This window comes from Pseudorasbora parva, chromosome 22 (genome assembly GCF_024679245.1).
Source record: "Pseudorasbora parva isolate DD20220531a chromosome 22, ASM2467924v1, whole genome shotgun sequence".
Classification (NCBI taxonomy): domain Eukaryota; kingdom Metazoa; phylum Chordata; class Actinopteri; order Cypriniformes; family Gobionidae; genus Pseudorasbora; species Pseudorasbora parva.
This window is the reverse complement of record NC_090193.1, coordinates 38359670-38380307: the sequence shown is the minus strand read 5'-3', so window position 1 is coordinate 38380307 and position 20638 is coordinate 38359670. Positions and strand designations below refer to the sequence as shown.

Sequence of the window (20638 nt, the reverse complement as noted above, 5' to 3'; positions counted from 1 at the left end):
GGGTCGGTCCACCCCTCCACCGCGTCTGTTGCCATGTTCCCGGTTCCCTTATGGGTGTGGTGACGAGATTGCTGGTGAAAATTGACTCTCAGCTCGCGTGAGGGCTGCGTGGCCCTTTAAATGTGTTTAAAATTGAGTTCAAATTAATTGAGCAGCTTTGAATTTTATTTGTGCGCTTATCAACATGCGAGTGATCTGAAAGGAGCTGAATTTGCCCAAACCAGCCTGATCAGGTGAGGGGGGGAAAAACAATCGTATGCTGTGTTTCTCTTTTCTCGTCTATTTCCTGCTTGTAAAATGCTCGTAAAATGTTCTGCTGAGTGATTTAAACACACCGATTAACTTGTGTGGACTGTTTTGTGGTGATCAGTGATGGGTTGAATCTTGACTTAGTAGCTAATTAGTTGAATTATTAATATCTGCTGGTTGTTCTGTTTAAAGCAGAAGCAACAGGAGGCCCGATACACACAACCGTTATAATCTGTGAAGTGTTTCCTGGCAGGAGTTAATCATCCTAATGGACAGTGTAGTGGTCAAATATCTGAGGTGATGAGGGGAAGGCTAGGTTCAAACCTCAGCTGGCATGGCATTATTATTGTGTCCTTGATTACAGACACCATGGACTGAATAAAAGGCTTGGTTGTTATTAAAGGCTTGGTTCAAATTAATTTTCCTCAGTGCTCGTATCTTCCAGCTTGGTTAAATGGAATAAATGTTCACCAAATGCCATTTTCATGTTCAGAATTTCAATCTGATGTATTTGAAGGACGCTGAGATTGTTTGAGTAGAAGCTGATAGTTTTACTTTCACTTTACCTTTGGTGAAATCTGTTTTGAGTCAAGTCTTTTTTTTTCTTATCTCCTGGCAGCACGAGTAATTTTAATATTTACATTTGCCTTTTTACTCTATACAGTTATCGGACAGTCATGTGTGAGCTTTAATATTGTGGGTTATTGTGTAATTCGATGAGTTTATTTTAACCTCATAAGACCCAGGAAAACAACATTATTTTTTAATTTAGTATTTTTTTTTCATGTCATTACATTATTTAGAGCATAAGAAATAAATGGATTTTTTTTTTGATGTTGAAAAATTATATTTTATTCATATGTTTTGTCCTCGTACGTGGACACCAGGAGTCGGTTGTTTAAAAAAATACAAAAATAAAAATGACATGTATACACTGTAAAAAAATATTTAGAAAAAAGTTACCTGGTTGCCTTAATTTTGAGTTCATTGAAATTCAAATTTTGAGTTAATACAATGAATTTTTTTTGAGATTCGACAACCTTAATAAAAATATTATTTTAAAGATTTTGTAAGCGTATTGGGTACGTGTGTTTTATTTCTGATGACGCAGTGAAACATGCCAAATAGTGCTGTTTTCATGTTTATAAATTTTTTTAATGTGGTTCAGATACATTAATATTTTGAGTTTCTATTTATTAAACAAATTTCCTTCATTGTATTAACTCAAATTTTTAATTTCAATAAACTCAAAATTAAGGCAACCAGGTTACTTACTTTTATAAGTTAAATCAACAAAAACCAACACTTTTTTACAGTGTAGGCAAAAACTAATTAATCAATCAATTTTCAGGATTTTTAAATAAAAGATGATTCTCAAAAGTGTTATGAAAGATATAACAGAATGAATTGATATACCATTTTACTTTATGCACTATGTAAATGGCCAAGCGTTTTCCCATTGTATACAATGCATCTACGACATACTGTATCTAATTTGCATACGTGTTCTTGGAGCAACATGTAATGAAAAAAGAAGTGTAATAAAGGGAATAATAGTTGGCTTGGCAATATTTTCATTATATATAATATTTTATAGGAACACTGATATGTAATTTCTTTTCCTATTCACTTGTTGGGTCTCCCAAAATAAACATGATTTAAATCCCGGGTGCTGTTTCTACAGTGGACGTGTGAAATCATCATATTTTGATTAAACCCTATAACATTTTTCTGAGATGTTGATTAATGATATATTAGTAAATTATAATTGCAAAATATTATAATTTTCCATAAGAGTGCTAAATTTGATAATTCAGTGATTTTTAGAAAGAAAGAAAAAATTGTCATGGTGAAATCTCAAAACAAATGGTGTCTGTGAAACGCCCTGAGTGTGCTCTTTACAGGACATCCAGACTTAAAACTGTGGCATGTATGGTGTGAGAGAAATTCACCCAAATATAATGTCCTCGTATGAGGAGGAGAGTGGCACCAGGGGCGTGGGACTGAGGGGATAAAGGGATAAAGAGTAACCAGGGCCCGAGGCAGGGAAGTCCGTTTTCTATACATACACATACATGGTACGGGGGCCCAGCAAGATGGTTTGTACCCAGGGCCCAAAATTTGGTGCTACGTCACTGAGTGGCACCCAGGAGGTTAAACTCTACCAGTATGAATAATTTGGGTATTTACTGGCTTCATTTGTCGTTTTATTCTATACAGTTATGGGACAGTCATGTGTGAGCTTTAAAGGGTTAGTTCAACCAAAAATTAAATTGCTGTCATTAACTCCTCACCTTAATGTCGTTCCACACCCGTAAGACCTCCGTTCATCTTCACACACCGTTTAAAAACATCATCACAGTAGTCCATATGAGACATCAGTGGGTTAATTAGAGTCTCTTGAAGCATCCAAAATACATTTGGGTCCAAAAATAACAAAAACTACGGCTTTATTCAGCATTGGCTTCTCTTCCGTGTTTGTGTTCAAACCTCAAATAAAGATTCAAACGGTTATGAATCAGCGAATCGATCAATGATTCGGATCGCCAATGTCACGTGATTCAGCAGTTTGGCATGCGATCAGAATCATTGATCGATTCGCTGTAGACATGGACAGTATAGTGTGCATACACTTGCATACGCTCTCAGACTAAATATAAAATATCTTAAACTGTGTGTGAAGATGAACGGAGGTCTTACGGGTGTGGAACGACATAAGGGGGAGGAGTTAATGACACATTTCATTTTTGGCTGAACTAACCCTTTAATTTTGTGGGTTATTGTGTAATTTGATGAATTTATTTTAAGGGTTTAGAAATGGTCTAGCACAGGGTTTTCCATCCTTTAGATGCCACGGACCCCCAAATATGATCATCCTGATGTGAGGAGATATTTAATAGATTAACAACTAAAAATTTAAATCAAATTATTTATTTAATCAAATGTATTGCTTTACTCATTTATTTTAATATTTATTATTATTATTAACAGTTTGTGGTGTAGCAGACATGTGACTTTTTTTATGATTTTTTTTTTAATAGATTAATAACTGATCATTTAAATCATTTACATTTACATTTAATCATTTAGCAGACGCTTTTATCCAAAGCGACTTACAAAAAAAGGGTAGAGCAATAGAAGCAACGAAACAAACAAAGCCAACAACCTGTAAGAGCTGGAAGAAATCTCAATTAATTAGCACAGTACACAACTGTTTTTTTTAATTTATTTTTTTATAGCCAGCTACAACAAATACTCACGTACGGAAAATACAGAACACTGGATTTGTATTCAAATTATCAATTAAATTCAATCAATCAAATCAAATTATCTATTTAATCAAATGTATTGCTTTACTCATTTATTTTAATATTTATTATTATTATTTACAGTTTGTGGTGTAGCAGACATGTGACTTTTTTATTTATGATTTTTTTTTTTAATAGATTAATAACTGATCATTTAAATCAAATTATCTATTTAATCAAATGTATTGCTTTACTCATTTATTTTAATATTTATTATTATTATTTACAGTTTTTATGGTCTAGCCAACATTATTGTCAAACTGAATAATGTCAGATTTTAGTATTTATTAGGTACATGAAGATGTTCACCTGTAACAAAAAATAATTTTGTGAATGTGTGGAATGTAGTTAATATTATGTTCTAATATTTGCTTCCTGGAATTGATTTGTATTTATGGGGGTATTAAATAAAAGCACACAGCTTGTCATGCGTATCTCAGATACTTCAGTTGAAATTACTGAATCATTGTGAAAAAGCTGTTTAATGAATGTTTTCTCAAAGCTGATTGTAGTGATTTTGTGGACAGACACTAAACGCATAACTAGATTGGCCTAAGACCGGAATCTTTTGTCAATCAAATCCCTTTTGAGCTCAAATATTTACTTGAAATTAATAATTTAACAACACATTCACATGTCTTATGTCAGTTCATGTTAACATGACATGCAGCTTAAATGTTTTGGTTGTTTTAAAAATATTTATTTATGTTTGGTCTAATAGAAGTTAGATGATCAGGGTGCTTTTTCCCCAAACCTTGGCTTGCAAATTGATTGATTTATGTTTGAATGTAAAAGTAGGGTGAATATTCCCATATCCCCTGTGGGATCCAGTCCAGCAGGGCTCGGTTATGGGGCTCAGCCGTGTATTTTGTCATCATTAATGGAGCAAAAAACCAGCATGATAAATCGGTGCCCACTGAGAGCGTGCCAAGCATATCTGACACATCCTGGCACCTTCCTGACGGGCATCACCTGGTTATGGTCCACACGTCAATGAAACTTTCATTAGAGCTGAGTCCGTAACAGACAGCGCAGTATAGTTTGGTTAACACCATCATCGTGTCTGAAGTAGGGTGGAAAAAAAAGTAATTGCAATTTTTTGGATGATTTGTGATTTAAAGGAACGGTTCGCCCAAAAATAAAAATTGTCATGATTTATTCACCTGTATGAATTTCTTTCTTCTGATGAACATTCAAGATGATATTTTGAAGAATATATGTAACCAAACATTGACTTCCATAGTATAGGGAAAAAATGTTTTTGACAAAAAATATTCCATAGACTATGGATGTCGATGGTGCCCCACAACTGTTTGGTTCGTCAATCCACATATTCTTCAAAATATCATCTTTCATGTCCAGCAGAAGAAAGAAATTCATACATGTGAATAAATGAAGACAGCATTGTCATTTTTGGGTGAACTATCCCTTTAAAAATAAAATTCAATACGTAGGTTTGCTGTGCTGCATAATTTAACTCTTTTCTTTGGGATTTCTATACATTTTATTATTATTATTATTTAGAGATATTAAACAAAAAATACATTTTACTATTGTAATATTTTATCGGCATATTAAAAAAAATTGTATTTAGGAAATATATTATACGGCTGTCTAGGGCTTTGCAATATATCGAAATTACCGAAATATCGCAAATGTACATATCGCAATATGCATATCGCAACAGCACGCAATATCTGAATGATTTTACATTGTGAAAGTACTTTAACATTGTTAAAAGTGTACGTTTTAGATTGACGCATAGATAATAGACTGGGCACACGACTGTTACTTATGGGACTTGCTTGACATTAAAAAGAGTTATTAAACTCAATAATTTGCGAAAAACAATAACTTGCAGTCTCACACTGTCTGACACACGCACCGTAACGATTTGTGACATAAATAAAACACTTTCAGAAGTTGTAGCGATGCTTTTTCCCAGAAAGAATGTGAGAAACAAATAGTTTCATTCTCAGTTTTTAAATATTTGTTTTTATATCATTCAAATTGATTTTACACACTAATAGCAATATCGTGTCGCATATTGAATATCGTATTATTTAACAAAATATTGCATATCGTTTTTTCTTTAATATCGCACAGCCCTGGCCTACACAATGCCGTACTTTACTCTAAAACAGGCAGAAATGTGCTCCTTGGCTGATTTTCAACTGTCTTAGTGTTGTTAGGATGGGCCAGTTTACACCTGGTCTCTTCATGTGTTTTCTCTGATGGGATGGCTATCGATCCTGAAAAGACCAGGATTTCTGATCGTTCAAACAAACCACTTCAGGAGATGGTCTGGGTCGCATTCCAGTCAAAACAGTCTAAATGCATCTGGTTGTTGAAACCACACATGTACATTTTACTCCTCCCAACAATGCTAAAAAAATAAACGTGAGAGATTGAGTTATAGGCTAAATGACATTTTAAATAAATGCAAATAAAATAAATTTGCAAATAAAACCGAAAGAAAGTCATAGATGCTCAACACACAATCATCTGCATTGAAAGTTAAGAAACTAAATGATCTTACCAGTCCTATTGCAGTCTTTGATTTTGAAATTAGCTGATGATCAATAATCTGTTGTTTTTTGGTGATGTGAACGTGGGAATTAAAGACCGGATTTATATCTGTTTTGACATTTATGTGACCAAGTGTAAATGGAATCGTTCGGATGAATCCGAGAGCAATCTGATCGGTAAAAACGCATGAAGTGAACAGGTGTAAACAGGATATGTAAATGAACCATGTTGACTCGTTTTTAGGGGTGTGACGATATATCGCGATATAAAAATATGACGTATGTATCGTTTATGGAAACGATATGATTCGCGATATAGAGTTGTTTTATCTAAGGCTCAACATGCTGTAATAGGCTTATTCATAAGGTATAATTCACCCAAACACAAATTAACACATGTAGGCTACCACAAATGTAAACTCTCATCATGTACTCACCATCATGTCGTTTTTTTTAAATATATTAAACTTCCAAATACAAATGGAGATATTCTTTATGAAACCTGAGGGATTTCTGTCCCTCCATTTTTAAAGTCCATTCCTCTCAAACCTAAAAGATGCAAAGAATATCACAAAGGCATGTAAAAATAACTAATCGAGTGTCTAATCCAAATCTTCTTTAGTCTTCTGAAGCGACACAATGGCTTTATATGATGAATATATATTTAACACGATGCACATACTGTAGTAAACACGGACGTTCAAATGATTGCATGAGGCGCGAAAAATTCTTGCATGAGCTAAAAAACATTATTATATTAAGACATTATTACATTAAAGCTACACTGTGTGATATTTTCCCCCATCTAGCGGTGTAAAGTAAAGCCCATTTATGCCCGAGCCCGACGGGCCCCGACTTTTTTACGCCCCTCGGGCCGGGCTTCGGGCCAATTTTCACGTCATACCTAAAACGCGGGCCGGGCTTCGGGCCTTTTTATAGGCTTTTCCTTCGTTTTATATTTATTTTATCAAATAAAAGGAACAATGAGTTCTGCGCTGGTGGAAACAACACGAGACCATAATAGCTAACGCAACTGTTAAGATGGCTCGCACAGTGTTCAGAGCATAGGTTCAGAGTCCGCGCCAGCAGCAGCAGCTTGCGTTTCTTCAGCGCGGAGACACACTGCAAGCGTGGTGTGAGCGTGGCGTTTCTGTTGCGTGTCATCCGCGGGGCGTCTGGTGCTATTAATGTACAGGGAAGCCCTATACTTCATGTTAAATATAAATATATTGCCTATTGATACAGCAAAGACAACTTCGGCAGTAGCCGGCCCATGCCATATCCATGGTATTGACGGCAAAAGAATAATTTGTTCTGTATTGACTGGTTTAATATTTCAAAATCGATAATTAGGCTATGTTGTTTTTTATTATTACAATTAGGCCTATCTGCATTTATGTTAACCTACAGACTTTCAAACATGAAAATGCCATTATGTGTCACAATGTGTTATGGGCTATATGTTGTAGTCAGATAGATATGATGGTGCTGCAACACGCATCGCCGCAAATGACTAATGCAAGCCAACGCAAATGGCCGTAAATGAAACTTAAAATAAGTCTAAGATAGTCAAAAACACCATCATCTTCAATAAAAATGAATGAGATGAATGAAATTATTATCTTACCAGTGCGTCGCGCTCTCTTATGTGGTATTTGAATCTGAAATAAGCTGCTGAATAAAATGCATCTTAATCTTTTGCTTCCGTTGCTGTAAACTCCGTTAAATGAGCATATACCCCGGGAATTGAAGATGGGATTTATATTCATTTGCGTAGGTGTAAGGTAGGCTATAAGACAACCTGCATGTGCATTTTATTTGTTTAGCTCCGTTTGCGAGAGCCGCGAGCAGAATCAGCCTGCCTCAGCTCGTCAAAAATGCCTTTTAGGCTACTGGTGGTAATAGTTGGCGAAATTAACTAACATTGTGATGCTTGAAGTGTTTTATGGATTTTATTATAGGCAAGACAAGTCAAGAGTTGATTTGAGAGACTAAATTAATTAAATATGCGGTTAACTCACTGTCGGCCGCTGGCCGCTTTTGGTCGTCACTTAAAAAAATTAAAACTTTAATTTAACAAACAAAAAAATGCTCTAAACATTTTTCTAAATTAACTTAATAAAGGAACGAAACGAAAAATAACTACTTTGACATTAAAAACAAAACAGAACTATTTTAATGGCTGCAACAATGTAAAAAAAAAAAAAAAAAAAAACGGGCTCCAGTCGGACTCGGGCCGAGAATTTTGATATGCTGTCGGACACGGGCCGGGCTAGGGCCTCAGCGTCTCGGGCCAGGGCCGGGCTAGGGCCTAGATTTGAGGCCCGTGCAGGGCTCTAGTGTAAAGGTATATGACCATCCAGTGAATATTAGTTTCTGTTCCTCTCAATTCTGATTTCGTTTTAACTCCTACGGTGGACGATTTAGTCCAAGATTAACATGGCAATCCCCCTCTTCACATTCGACACGGTGCTATCGAGTGTTTAAACACGAAAGGCGAAGCTTGAATTTACGGGTATGTCCCTCTTTGGCTACTGTACTTTCAAGATGGAGGAGCAACATGGCGACCGGCATTCGAACCCCTCACCCGTATGTGTTTTCAATGGCATATTATAAACTTACGAGAATACTTTATTACTTGAAAGAAGTAAGTATACATTAGTGTTTTAGCTAGAATAAACTAAAAAAATTACACAGTGTAGCTTTAATAATCTTATTACATAGAATCATACAACATCTATACATAATGTTGAATGTATAATAATGCAATGGGGGAATATTTGTGGGTCCTGATAATAAAACACAAATAATAAAAAAGTACAAATACATTTTTTACTTTTTATTTTGCCTTAAAATAACGGGATACATATCGTATCGAGGAACATATCAAATCGTGACACAAGTGTATCGTTACACCCCTACTCGTTTTCTATGTTACCTGGGCCGAGAAATTCACGTTTCTTCAGCAAAAGTCTTTTGACAGCTCCAGCGCTTTCGTGAAAACTACAGATTAGGTCCACATTTTTGTACCCAAGACAGTCGGATCGGCAGAGGGTTATTAACAGAACATTGGCAGGTTTATATTAAAATTGTATCGTACACTTTAAACAGCATTATGATAAAAAATGGAAAAAGCAACAGCTTTCTTACCTGAATTTGACAGAACGACTGTTTCTTTCAGTTTTATCCCTTCCTATGTTAATGCTCATACAAACTCGTCTGTATATTGACGATTATTTCATTAGCGCGTTATACAATGGGCAGTTTCCTTTACTGGAAACTGAATGTAACTCACTCCTGCTAAATGTTCACTCGTTCAATTCCACAGACTTTCCAACTTGATAATCTCACCAAGCCAAATAAATAATAATAGTTTTATTCCGATTAATTGTGCTGCCCTAGCCCAAAGGAAAGCGACATGGAATATTTTAAAGGTTTCTGCAGGACGTCGTCATTGCACTGGCGTAAGTTTGAATCCATAGGGGCTTACTTCAGTCCAGCCCAAGGCCTACAGCTGTGTCTTATAGCCGACCAAAGATAAACTAACACTTTCAGGAGACATTATCTGTGTCTGCTCATGTTTAAAAGCATGCAGCATTACATAAAGGTAAAAACCAAATCATAAACATAGTTTGAAGACAGAATTATTTGAATTTTTTTCTTTGTAGTCTTTGATATTATAAATATGTTGGGTGTTGCTGTCTGGTAGTGGTTGGGCAGTATGACCTAATGCTATGAGTAATATAATCATGGTAACATTATCATGATCTAGTTTGATTTATTATTGGAAATGCGTTGGAAAAAAGTTCTAGTTTGTAGCACACGAATCCCACTAATGAACTGTCAACACTTTAGCTTTCATTTGTTAACTATATCAGTTAACAAACTAACAACTAAAAATACTTTTACAGCATTTAATAATCTTAAAGACCCCCTGTGGTGAAAATAGTTTTTAATATTGTTTATATGTCTGTGTTTAATGTATATGTTCACTTCAACATTTACCACTACATTATTTAAAATTAAAAGTTTAATGTTTTAATATTATTTAAATGGACCTGAACTAGCATAAACTAACAATAAACTGATTTTATTGGAAATTCAATGGCAATATAGTTTAATAACCATGTGGTAAATGCCTTTTGTTTGCATCTAATGAATTGGTAACACTTTAGGTTTCATTTGTTAACTATATCAGTTAACTAAAAATACTTTTACAGTATTTATTAATCTTAAAGACCCCCTGTGGCGCAAATAAAGTGTTTAATGTTGCTTATGTTCTGTTCAATGAATATTACATGTCTATTATGACTTAAAAGCTAAACATTTACTAGTACATTTAAAAAAAATCAAAAGTCGTATGGGTTAATATTAGGGCTGTTTCGAATGCCATTTTTTGAGCTTCGAAGCTTCGGTGGGTGGGGCTAAATATATAATAATAGTGTCGGTTTGCATTTGTATCATCTTTCACGACTTCACTGTTCACTCTTCGGCATCGTAAATGTGTTGCGGCAGACCCAGTGGAGTGCAGTGTTACATTTGGTGCAATATGATCAGGTGGCAACCATTCTTTAAATATTAATAAACATTTAATAATCTTTTAAATAGAACAGTTTCCGGTACGCATTACACGGGCAGGTTTATGCTCCGAAAACAGACAGTGCACAAGTGATACAAAACACAGTGTAGTGTAGTCTGGCTCCATTATCTTCATTAATTTTCTGAAGCCTTCGCCTTCAACTACATTAACGGGCCTCATATCCATAGCGACAAACTCTACTATGGCATCTGTAATCTCTCTCTTTCTTTTCTCTGTTAACGGTTTTCGGATCTGCTGTGAAGGTTTGGGTTTTGTTGAGCATGTTGATGGCTGCGATACCTGTGGATGTACCTATAAACAAATTATTATTAGCCTGTGCTGCTGTATGTTTTTAAATAGTGTCGTATTTGCAATTAGCCTATTTATCATAGCAAATTAAGCGCATAAAAGCAGTTTTTTTTTTTTTTTTTGGGCGCATGCTACTTACTTGTGATTTTTCAAACTTGTGGTGCTGTTGTGGTAGGCCAGTTTCAAATCGCATATTTGACACACTACCTTTGTCTTGTCATCCTCACTTAATTTAAAGTGCTACCAAACAGCTGAGGTCTTGGGCATTTTGTAACTATTCAGTATGAGATGAAATAAATCACTACGTTCGCCAACGGGTGGTTTAAGCATGAGTGAGAATGAGTCCGTGTAAAAAAAAAAAAAACGAATATTCGAATCTCAAAACTGAAAATCGAATGCCACCTCACCGAACGAATATTCGATTATTCTAGTACAGCCCTAGTTAATATTATTTAATAGATCTGAACTAACAATGAACAGTTCAATTTGAATGAACTAATGTTAACAATAATTAAAACAGATTTGTTAGTTAATGCATTTACTTAGTTGTAACGTTACCAATGATTTCAATAACTTTCAAATGGAAGGTGCTTCATCTCATTAGATTTGTTTCTAACTAATGCAAAGTAAAATATCACATTATTTGTTTAATATCATAACTAACTAGAATGATAGTTTGAGAGATGCTGGACTAGTATCCAAACCATCAGTCTGGTATTTACTTCTCTAATACCCGTTACTGTTAACGCACAGGCGCTGTTTGAGTTTGTAGTCGATCTTCTAACTCTTAACACATTCGTATGGAATCGAAGGTGAGTGAGACGTTGAGACGCGGCCGCTTGATTTGACGGAAAGGTCAGTGAACATATGGGTGGCATTTGGCAGCAGTTGGAGGGGTTTTGAAGACCCTCTGAGCTCTCCGTCATTTCCCACTGCTCTCAGATCAGATTGTGTATTTAATTAAAGTCGCTGAAATGGATTTGCTGGTCCTTTGACCAATTGTAATGGCGCTGTAAGAGATTTCATGAGCGCATGCATCACTAGTGCAGTGCTTGATTGACAGGTGAGCACATGCAATGTATGAATAATGATACTGTATGATTGGCACAGTGTAAGATGTGCATATTTTTTGCAGGTCCAGCACGTTGCCGTCTCGGGTGCAGGTCAAACAGGAACAATGAGTGAGTTGGAGCAGTTGCGACAGGAAGCGGAACAGCTTCGCAACCAGATCCGGGTAAGAGGAATTGTTCTTGAGTGCTTGTGTTTGGACCGATGCAACAAAAGGAAACGTTCATATGAGAGGACTCTCATGTAAACAATACACTTCCTGTGCTGTGTGTTTATATTGGGAAAATTGTTGTTGTTTTTCAGGATGCTAGAAAAGCCTGCAGTGACTCCACACTTTCGCAGGTACGAAACAAATCATTGATTATTCATTGATATTAACCAGGTCATCTACAAACTATATAATGAATAATAAAGATTTCTTTAAGGTCTCTTCTGCTCATCAAGGCTGCATTTATTTGATCAAATGCGGTAAAAACAGTGAAATATTTTTACAATTTTAATCAGCTGTTCTCTATGTGAATATATAGTAAAGTGTAATTTATTCCTGTGATCAAAGCTGAATTTATCATCATTACTCCAGTCTTCAGTGTCACATAATCCCTCACTAATCATTCTCATATGGGGATTTGATGCTCAATTATCAATAAAGGTTCTGATTATTATTAATGTTGAATTTTTTTGCTACTTAATATTTTTGTGGAAACATTTTTTCAAGATTCTTTCATAAATAGAAAGTTGCCTTACAATTGAGTTCATTGAGTTAATATAACAAAGGAGATTGGTTTAATAAACAGAGAATTAATGTGGTTCAGATAACTTAAAATTTTGTTTTCTAAGGTAGTTGGACAAATGATAAAAAGTTGATAAATCATGAAAATATTTTTTTACAGTGTAGAACATCATAAATGTCTTTACTGTCACTTTTGATAATTTTAAAGCATGCTTACTGAATAAAAGTAATAATTTATTTCTCTTTTACTTGCCCCAAACATTTAAATACTAGTGTATCATGGTTTACAAAAATACGAAGCTGATATTAACATTTATAATGATAAGAAATGTTTTGTTGGTTAGCATATTAACCAAGGATCATGTGACAATGAAGACTGGAGCAATGAGGCTTTGATCACAGGAATAAATTACACTTTAAAATATGTAATATTTCTCAATATTACTGTATTTTTGATCAAATAAATGCAGCCTTGGGGAGCAAAAGAGACTTCAAAACAAAATAACAATAAATAAAAGAAATCTTAATTATTCCAAGTTTTTGACGGGTAATGACTTTTAGGGCTGTGCAATATTTACATTTACATTTTACATTTGGCAGACGCTTTTATCCAAAGCGACTTACATTGCATTCAAGGTACACATATTACATTATTGTCAATTCTTGCTTTCCCTGGGAATCGAACCCATGACTTTTGCGTTGCTAGCGCCACGCTCTACTGGTTGAGCTACAGGAAAGCTATATCGAAATTACCGAAATATCGCAAATGTACATATCGCAATATGAATGTCGCAATGGCTCGCAATATCTGAATGATTTTAATAATTACGTTTTAGGTCACACATTAGGCAGAGAATAGACTGGGCACACGACTGTTACTTATGTGACTTGTTTGACGTTAAAAAGAGTTATTAAACTCAATAATTTGCAGTCTCGCGCTGTTTGACACACGCACCGAAACGTGAACGATGTGTGACACAAATGTTGGCTTAAACACAGCTGGCCACTTTCAGAAGTTGTAGCGATGCTTTCTTTTCCCAGAGAGAATGTGAAACACAAATGGTTTTATTCTCAGTTTTGAAATATTTTTTATATATAATTGAAAGAGAATTTATGCAATAATTGCAATATCGCATTATTTAACAAGATACAGCATATCTAATTTTTTTCCAATGTCGCACTGCCCTAGTGACTTTGGTGTATTCTGTAAATGAACATTGAAATGCTATAGATGATGAAGGTCTCTGCTGTGGCACTGCTTCATGGGAGCTGATAATGTTGTGTGATGTTTAATCTCTTGCTGTTTTGGGCTCATGTGGCAGATGACAGCGAGCCTGGACTCAGTGGGGCGGATACAGATGAGAACGAGACGCACACTCAGAGGTCATCTTGCCAAAATCTACGCCATGCACTGGGGCAGCGACTCGAGGTGTGTGTTTGATTGACACACACGTCCTGAGAGGGTCCCTAACCAACACCTTTGCTTTTACATCATATACAAAAAAATGCTGCTTTAAACACTCTGGGCTCCTTTCAACTGTGTGATTAATATTTCATGAAATAACGCTTGGGACCCTGGTGTTCGTTTTCCGTGGAGCTGTAATAAGGCCTTTCCCACCATGTTACTCAAATCCCATCTGTGTCCCATATTAATTACATTTCATTATGGATACGCTGCAGTGTGGAGATATAATTTATGTTTTTAAATCTTTTTTTAGGTTACTTGTCAGTGCCTCCCAAGATGGAAAACTGATCATATGGGACGGTTATACGACCAATAAGGTAATGAGATACTAAAACCCATGTACAAAAAAAAGTGTAACATCTAAATCAGTGTTGGGTAAGTTACCCTACAAAAGTAATCAATTACTAATTACATCTTCAATAGTGTAATTAGATTACAGTACAAATTACTCTCTCCAAAAAGTATTTAATTACTTATTACTTTCCAAATCCTCTATCAACCTCGAGTTCAAGGTTAGATATTCAATAGTTTTGTTTTAATTCATTCAAATACATAATATAAAACTACATCAATTATTCTTATTAACTGACCAAAGTATTACAAATGAAGGATAGATACAAACATGCATTTTAAAGTTAGACTTTAAATTTTGATGTTAATTCCACTATTGTATTATAATTATTCTGCAGTCTATGCACTGTATTTAGTTCATGTGAAGTAACTGTAATTAAATTACACAAAAAATAAGAATAATCCCTTACTTTACTTTTTCAAAGGAAAAGTCATTAAATTACAGTAACTAATTACTTTGAAACTAGTTACACCCAACACTGATCTAAATTAACTTAAAAGATGTTCAGCATCACCAAATCAACCTTCCTTTTTATGGGTTAAATAAGGTAACATTTGCTTTTATTTTTATGCGCATTTGGGATATTCCCTTTTCCCCCATGCATTTTGTGTTAAATTTGCAACTTTAGATGAAAACAGCTAATTGCACCACTTTTTGCAATTTTAAAAAGTTTGTTTTGCTTCTTTTACTGAAGGATGTTGTTTGTTTTTAACCCTGTTCGTCAGATGCATGCCATCCCGCTGCGCTCTTCCTGGGTCATGACCTGTGCATACGCCCCGTCCGGGAACTATGTGGCCTGCGGCGGCCTGGACAACATCTGCTCCACCTACAGCCTTAAAACCCGTGAGGGCAACGTCAGGGTTAACCGAGAACTGGCTGGACACACAGGTAGAGTCACATTTATTCATCTCCTTAAAGGAACACTTCACCGTTTTTAGAAATGGGGCTTATTCAGCTTCTTTCCTATATTTAGATATGTGGGCAAATGCATTTTTGTCTCAGTGCATGCATTGTTTTAGTTTGGCAGGGTTGCCGCTAGCTTGGCATAATGAATGGAATCCTATGTTGCCAGCTAGCATGTCCCAGAGTAAAAGAAAAAACACCTAATTACTTCTTGTGGCCTGTGTATTCACAATGGCCCTCATTTATCAAAAGTGCGTACACCAAATTTCCAGCGTACACCTTGCGTACACCCAAACCCACGGTGACTTTGAGATTTATCAATATGGACGTTGGCGTACGGCACGCTCAAATCCTACGCCAGCTCAGGAGGTGGTGTACGCACGTTTGAGTTAGTGTGAAAATGCGCAGAAAAACAATTCCTAACACCACAAAACGCACTGACAAAGATATGCTATATGACCCACTGTTAAAAACCACAACGACAACATTCAGTGTTTTTTTTTTTCAAACTGAACGTCAATGTTTAATTTGTGTGACTTTACCAAAGCGTTTGATTTTTAGGCATATGTATTCCTCCAGTCGCGAGCCTGTGCGCTTTATATGACGTATCAGGCCCGTCTGGCCCGGCAGCTGCGCACGGACTGGGACTAAAATAATTCAGACTGACAAAATAATAAAAATGACCTTCTTCTTTTAAATAATAATAAAATCAATAAAAACGACATTCTTCTTCTGAATAACAAGCGTCATTAAGAATAATAATCATAATTAAAGCTGCGAGCAGCGATGACGGGCCCAAGCCGGTGGCACCGCCACCCCGGTGGCATCAGCTTTACTGTGCACAGCAGGCCAATAGGCATTTAATATGGGAAAAAATAAATAAAGGGACTATGTCAAAGTCATTTGAATTCACCTCATTAACTGCAGCAACTGGTGCTGCTATGACCAGGAACCACAACACTCACATCTATGAGATCAGTTAAATTTTATTCTTTAATTTTATGTCAGGTGATGTCAAATGTCAATTTCAAAATGAGTGCAGAATACTGTCCAAATGCTGAAGTTGTATTATCCTTACACTTCTCTTAAAAATAAATTAAGCCAAATCACAGAGACCGCAACAATGATTTTAATATCAGTGTCAGGTAAGAGTAATATGCGTGCATATAATTTATGGAAGTTCATTATAAACAGCCACTTTTATAAGATCATGTGAATATTTTTTTTTTTTATCCATTTGAATTCTATCAATAAATAATTAGTTTAAAGAGGTGTCATACGTGATCTTTGCAAACACAGCACATTACCTTCTTTAAAGCCCATGTTATAGAAAACAATTAAAAGTATTAGGATATCACTTTCAATTATGTGCAAATGTATTTTTTGCAGCTCAAAATTTTGTAAGTTCAGAAGACCAGTATTTAATTAAAGATATAATATATGTTTTTGTTTTACTTATTTTTCACAATAAAGTGATAGATATTTGTGATAGCCTATGAAATGAAAGGGTTAAATTATGAAAAAACAAGAGACAAGGTGACACACACACAGAGTGAGAGAGACCCCCTACACACACACACACACGCACACACACAGAGTGATCCTGAGAGAGGGAGAGGGGGGGTAATTTTTTTTATATTTATATTTTTTTAATTATAATTATTTGTATTACCACAATTATTTAACTAATTATATAAAACAATATTGTCAATGCCCTACAAATAAACTTGTTTTATACATTTATTTTTTTATTCAAACCCAGAATAATATGTTTAATCCTTTAATGCAGGCCAAAGCATTGAGAGGTAATCTTTTTAGACAGAAAAGTGTCTCTCTCTCTCTCTCTCTCTCTCTCTCACACACACACACACACACACACACACACACACACACACACACACACACACACACACACACACACACACACACACACACACACACACACACACACACACACACACACACTTACACTCATGTCTGGTTCACTATCTTTTTGGGGACTCACCATAGACGTAATGGTTTTTATGCTGTACACTCCATATATTCTGTCCTCCTACACTGCTCCTACCCCAAAACCTACCCATCACACAACTTTCTGCATTTTCACCTTTTCAAAAGAACTCATTCTGTCTGATTTATAAGCTTCTGTACCCATTGGGACCTTAGTTTAGGTCCCTACAGTGACACGAGTCCTCATGAGTCTGTGTGCATTCAGGTTTAAGTCCCCACCAGGCTAGAACAACACACACACACACACACACACACACACACACACACACTCACACACGCACACACACACACACACACACACACACACACACACACACACACACACACACACACACACACACACACACTAGTAATGCTGAAGTATGCTGCAGGTAACTCAAATTAGCTCAGCCCCTCCCCCATTTCCCCATCCACAACACATACACACAGCCAGACACACACACACACACACACACACACACACACACACACACACACACACACACACACACACACACACTCATATCTGGTTCACTATCTTTCTGGGGACTCACCATAGACGTAATGGTTTTTATGCTGTACAAAACATTAATTCTGTCCTCATACACTGCCCCTGCCCCTAAATCTACCCATCACACAACTTTCTGCATTTTCACCTTTTCAAAGTAACTCATTCTGTTTGATTTATAAGCTTTTGTACCCATTGGGAAGTCCCCATGAGTCTTTGTGCATTCATGTTGAAGTCCCCACCAGGCTAGAAAACCATTCACACACACACACACACAGAGGCAAGTTTTTTTTGCTTGAAAACTTATACAATATTGCCCTCTACTGGACATTTAAGGGAGAGCATGTGTTGAAAAAAAAACAAAAAAAAAAAACACAGTGTGCTATATAGAATAACCAGCAGGTGGGAGTATAGCCTTATTTATGAACCAGGCACTTGTGTTCTTATTTTGTGTTTTTTAGGCTTTTGCTACGGGAACACCGTTTGAGATATCCAATAACCGTTCACATTTTAGCATCTTCTGTATATTTACTTCATGTTGTCCGAGTTTGGAGGAGATTGAATGAATCGCTTTTGAGGAGAGGGTAAAAACTCAGAGCTCGCTTTGCCACTTCTTATTATCTTCCAACCAAATTATCTGACTTCCTGTTGGTCAGAGCTAATGACTGTAAATTAGAAAGTTGTCCGGCTCGAAAAGTACAATATATATACCGAGTTTGGTGACTGCAGATAAAACTAACCCCCCACTTTGGACAAAAGCCACACTTCCTGCTGCCAGTTGGTGGCGCTATAACTTTGACTCACAAAAGTCATATCCATGTGATCAGCCTCTTACAACGAACACACAGCTGAAGTTTCATCTAAATGAATTAATGTATGCAAAAGTTATAACACACTTCCTGTTTCCCTTTTCTCGCCATAAATTCGTCTCTTCGCCACGGCCAAACCGTTTGAGATATCAAAAAGTTGCTCGCAATTTAGCATCCTCAGTGTCTTGACTTCATGCTGACCGAGTTTGGTGCTGATCGGGTGAATCGTCTAGGAGGAGTACCGCAAATTCCAGAGCATGCGTTTTCCGAACAACCCATTATAGCTCACTTCCTGTTGGGCGAAGCTTATGACTATGAGTGCGGAAGTTGTTCAGCCTGATGAGATCTATTAGTGTACCGAGTTTCATACATGTACGTGCAAGTGTGTTTAATATATAGACCCTGTTTTTCAAGGGGGCGCTGTTGAGCCCCCCTGCCACGCCCGGGTCAAAGGCCTCTGCCCGACCCTGTTGGCCGTGCATTCCGATGCGTGTGCAAAGTTTCAAGAGTTTTCGAGCACGTTAAGTGCCCCAAAAATGCCCAAAAGGCGAAAAGATAATAATAATAATAATAATAATAATTAAAGCTGCGAGCAGCGATGGCGGGCCCAAGCCGGTGGCACCGCCACCCCGGTGGCATCAGCTTAACTGTGCACAGGAGGCCAATAGGCATTTAATATGGGAAAAAATAAATAAAGGGACTATGTCAAAGTCATTTGAATTCACCTCATTAACTGCAGCAACTGGTGCTGCTATGACCAGGAACCACAACAGTCACATCTATGAGATCAATTACATTTTATTCATTAATTTTATGTCAGATGATGTTAAATCTCAATTTCAAAATGAGTGCAGAATACTGTCCAAATGCTGAAGTTGTATTATCCTTACACTTCTCTTAAAAATAAATTAAGCCAAATCACAGAGACCGCAACAATGATTTTAATATCAATGTGAGGTAAGAGTAATATGCGTACATATAATTTATGGAAGTTTATTATAAACAGCCACTTTTATAAAATCATGTGAAATTATTTTTTTTTAATCCATTTGAATTCTATCAATAAATAATTCGTTTACAGAGGTGTCATACGTGATCTTTGCAAACACAGCACATTACCTTCTTTAAAGCCCATGTTATAGAAAACAATTAAAAGTATTAGGATATCACTTTCAATTATGTGCAAATGTATTTTTTGCAGCTCAAAATATTGTAAGTTCAGAAGACCAGTATTTTATATATATATATATATATATATATATATATATATATATATATATATATATATATATATATATATATATATATATATTATATAAAATACATTTTTTTCACATTAAAGTGATAGATATTGCTGATAGCAATTATGATATGAAAGGGTTAAATTATGAAAAAACAAGAGACAAGGCGACACACACAGAGTGGGAGAGACCCCCTCCACACACACATACACACAGACATACACACAGACAGACACACACACACACACACACACAGAGTGAGAGAGACCCCCTACACACACACACACACACACACACACACACACACACACACACACACACACAAATATCACTTTCAATTATGTGCAAATGTATTTTTTGCAGCTCAAAATATTGTAAGTTCAGAAGACCAGTATTTTATATATATATATATATATATATATATATATATATATATATATATATATATATATATATATATATATATATATATATATATATATATATATAAAATACATTTTATATATATATATATATATATATATATATATATATATATATATATATATATATATATATATATATATATATATATATATATATATATAAAATACATTTTTT

General features: G+C 35.6%; 1 protein-coding gene across 1 annotated transcript in view; it reads left to right on the top strand.

The window, feature by feature from the left end:
- Nucleotides 1–42: 42 nt before the first annotated feature.
- gnb4b (guanine nucleotide binding protein (G protein), beta polypeptide 4b) overlaps nucleotides 43–20638 on the top strand; it is a 54921-nt gene continuing 34325 nt past the window's right edge. Inside the window, exons 1-6 of the mRNA XM_067431757.1 lie at nucleotides 43–233; nucleotides 12109–12207; nucleotides 12345–12383; nucleotides 14094–14200; nucleotides 14490–14553; nucleotides 15314–15476. Of these exons, the coding sequence (XP_067287858.1) occupies nucleotides 12151–12207; nucleotides 12345–12383; nucleotides 14094–14200; nucleotides 14490–14553; nucleotides 15314–15476 (430 nt within the window). The 5' untranslated portion in view covers nucleotides 43–233; nucleotides 12109–12150. The remainder of the gene's footprint in view (nucleotides 234–12108; nucleotides 12208–12344; nucleotides 12384–14093; nucleotides 14201–14489; nucleotides 14554–15313; nucleotides 15477–20638) is intronic.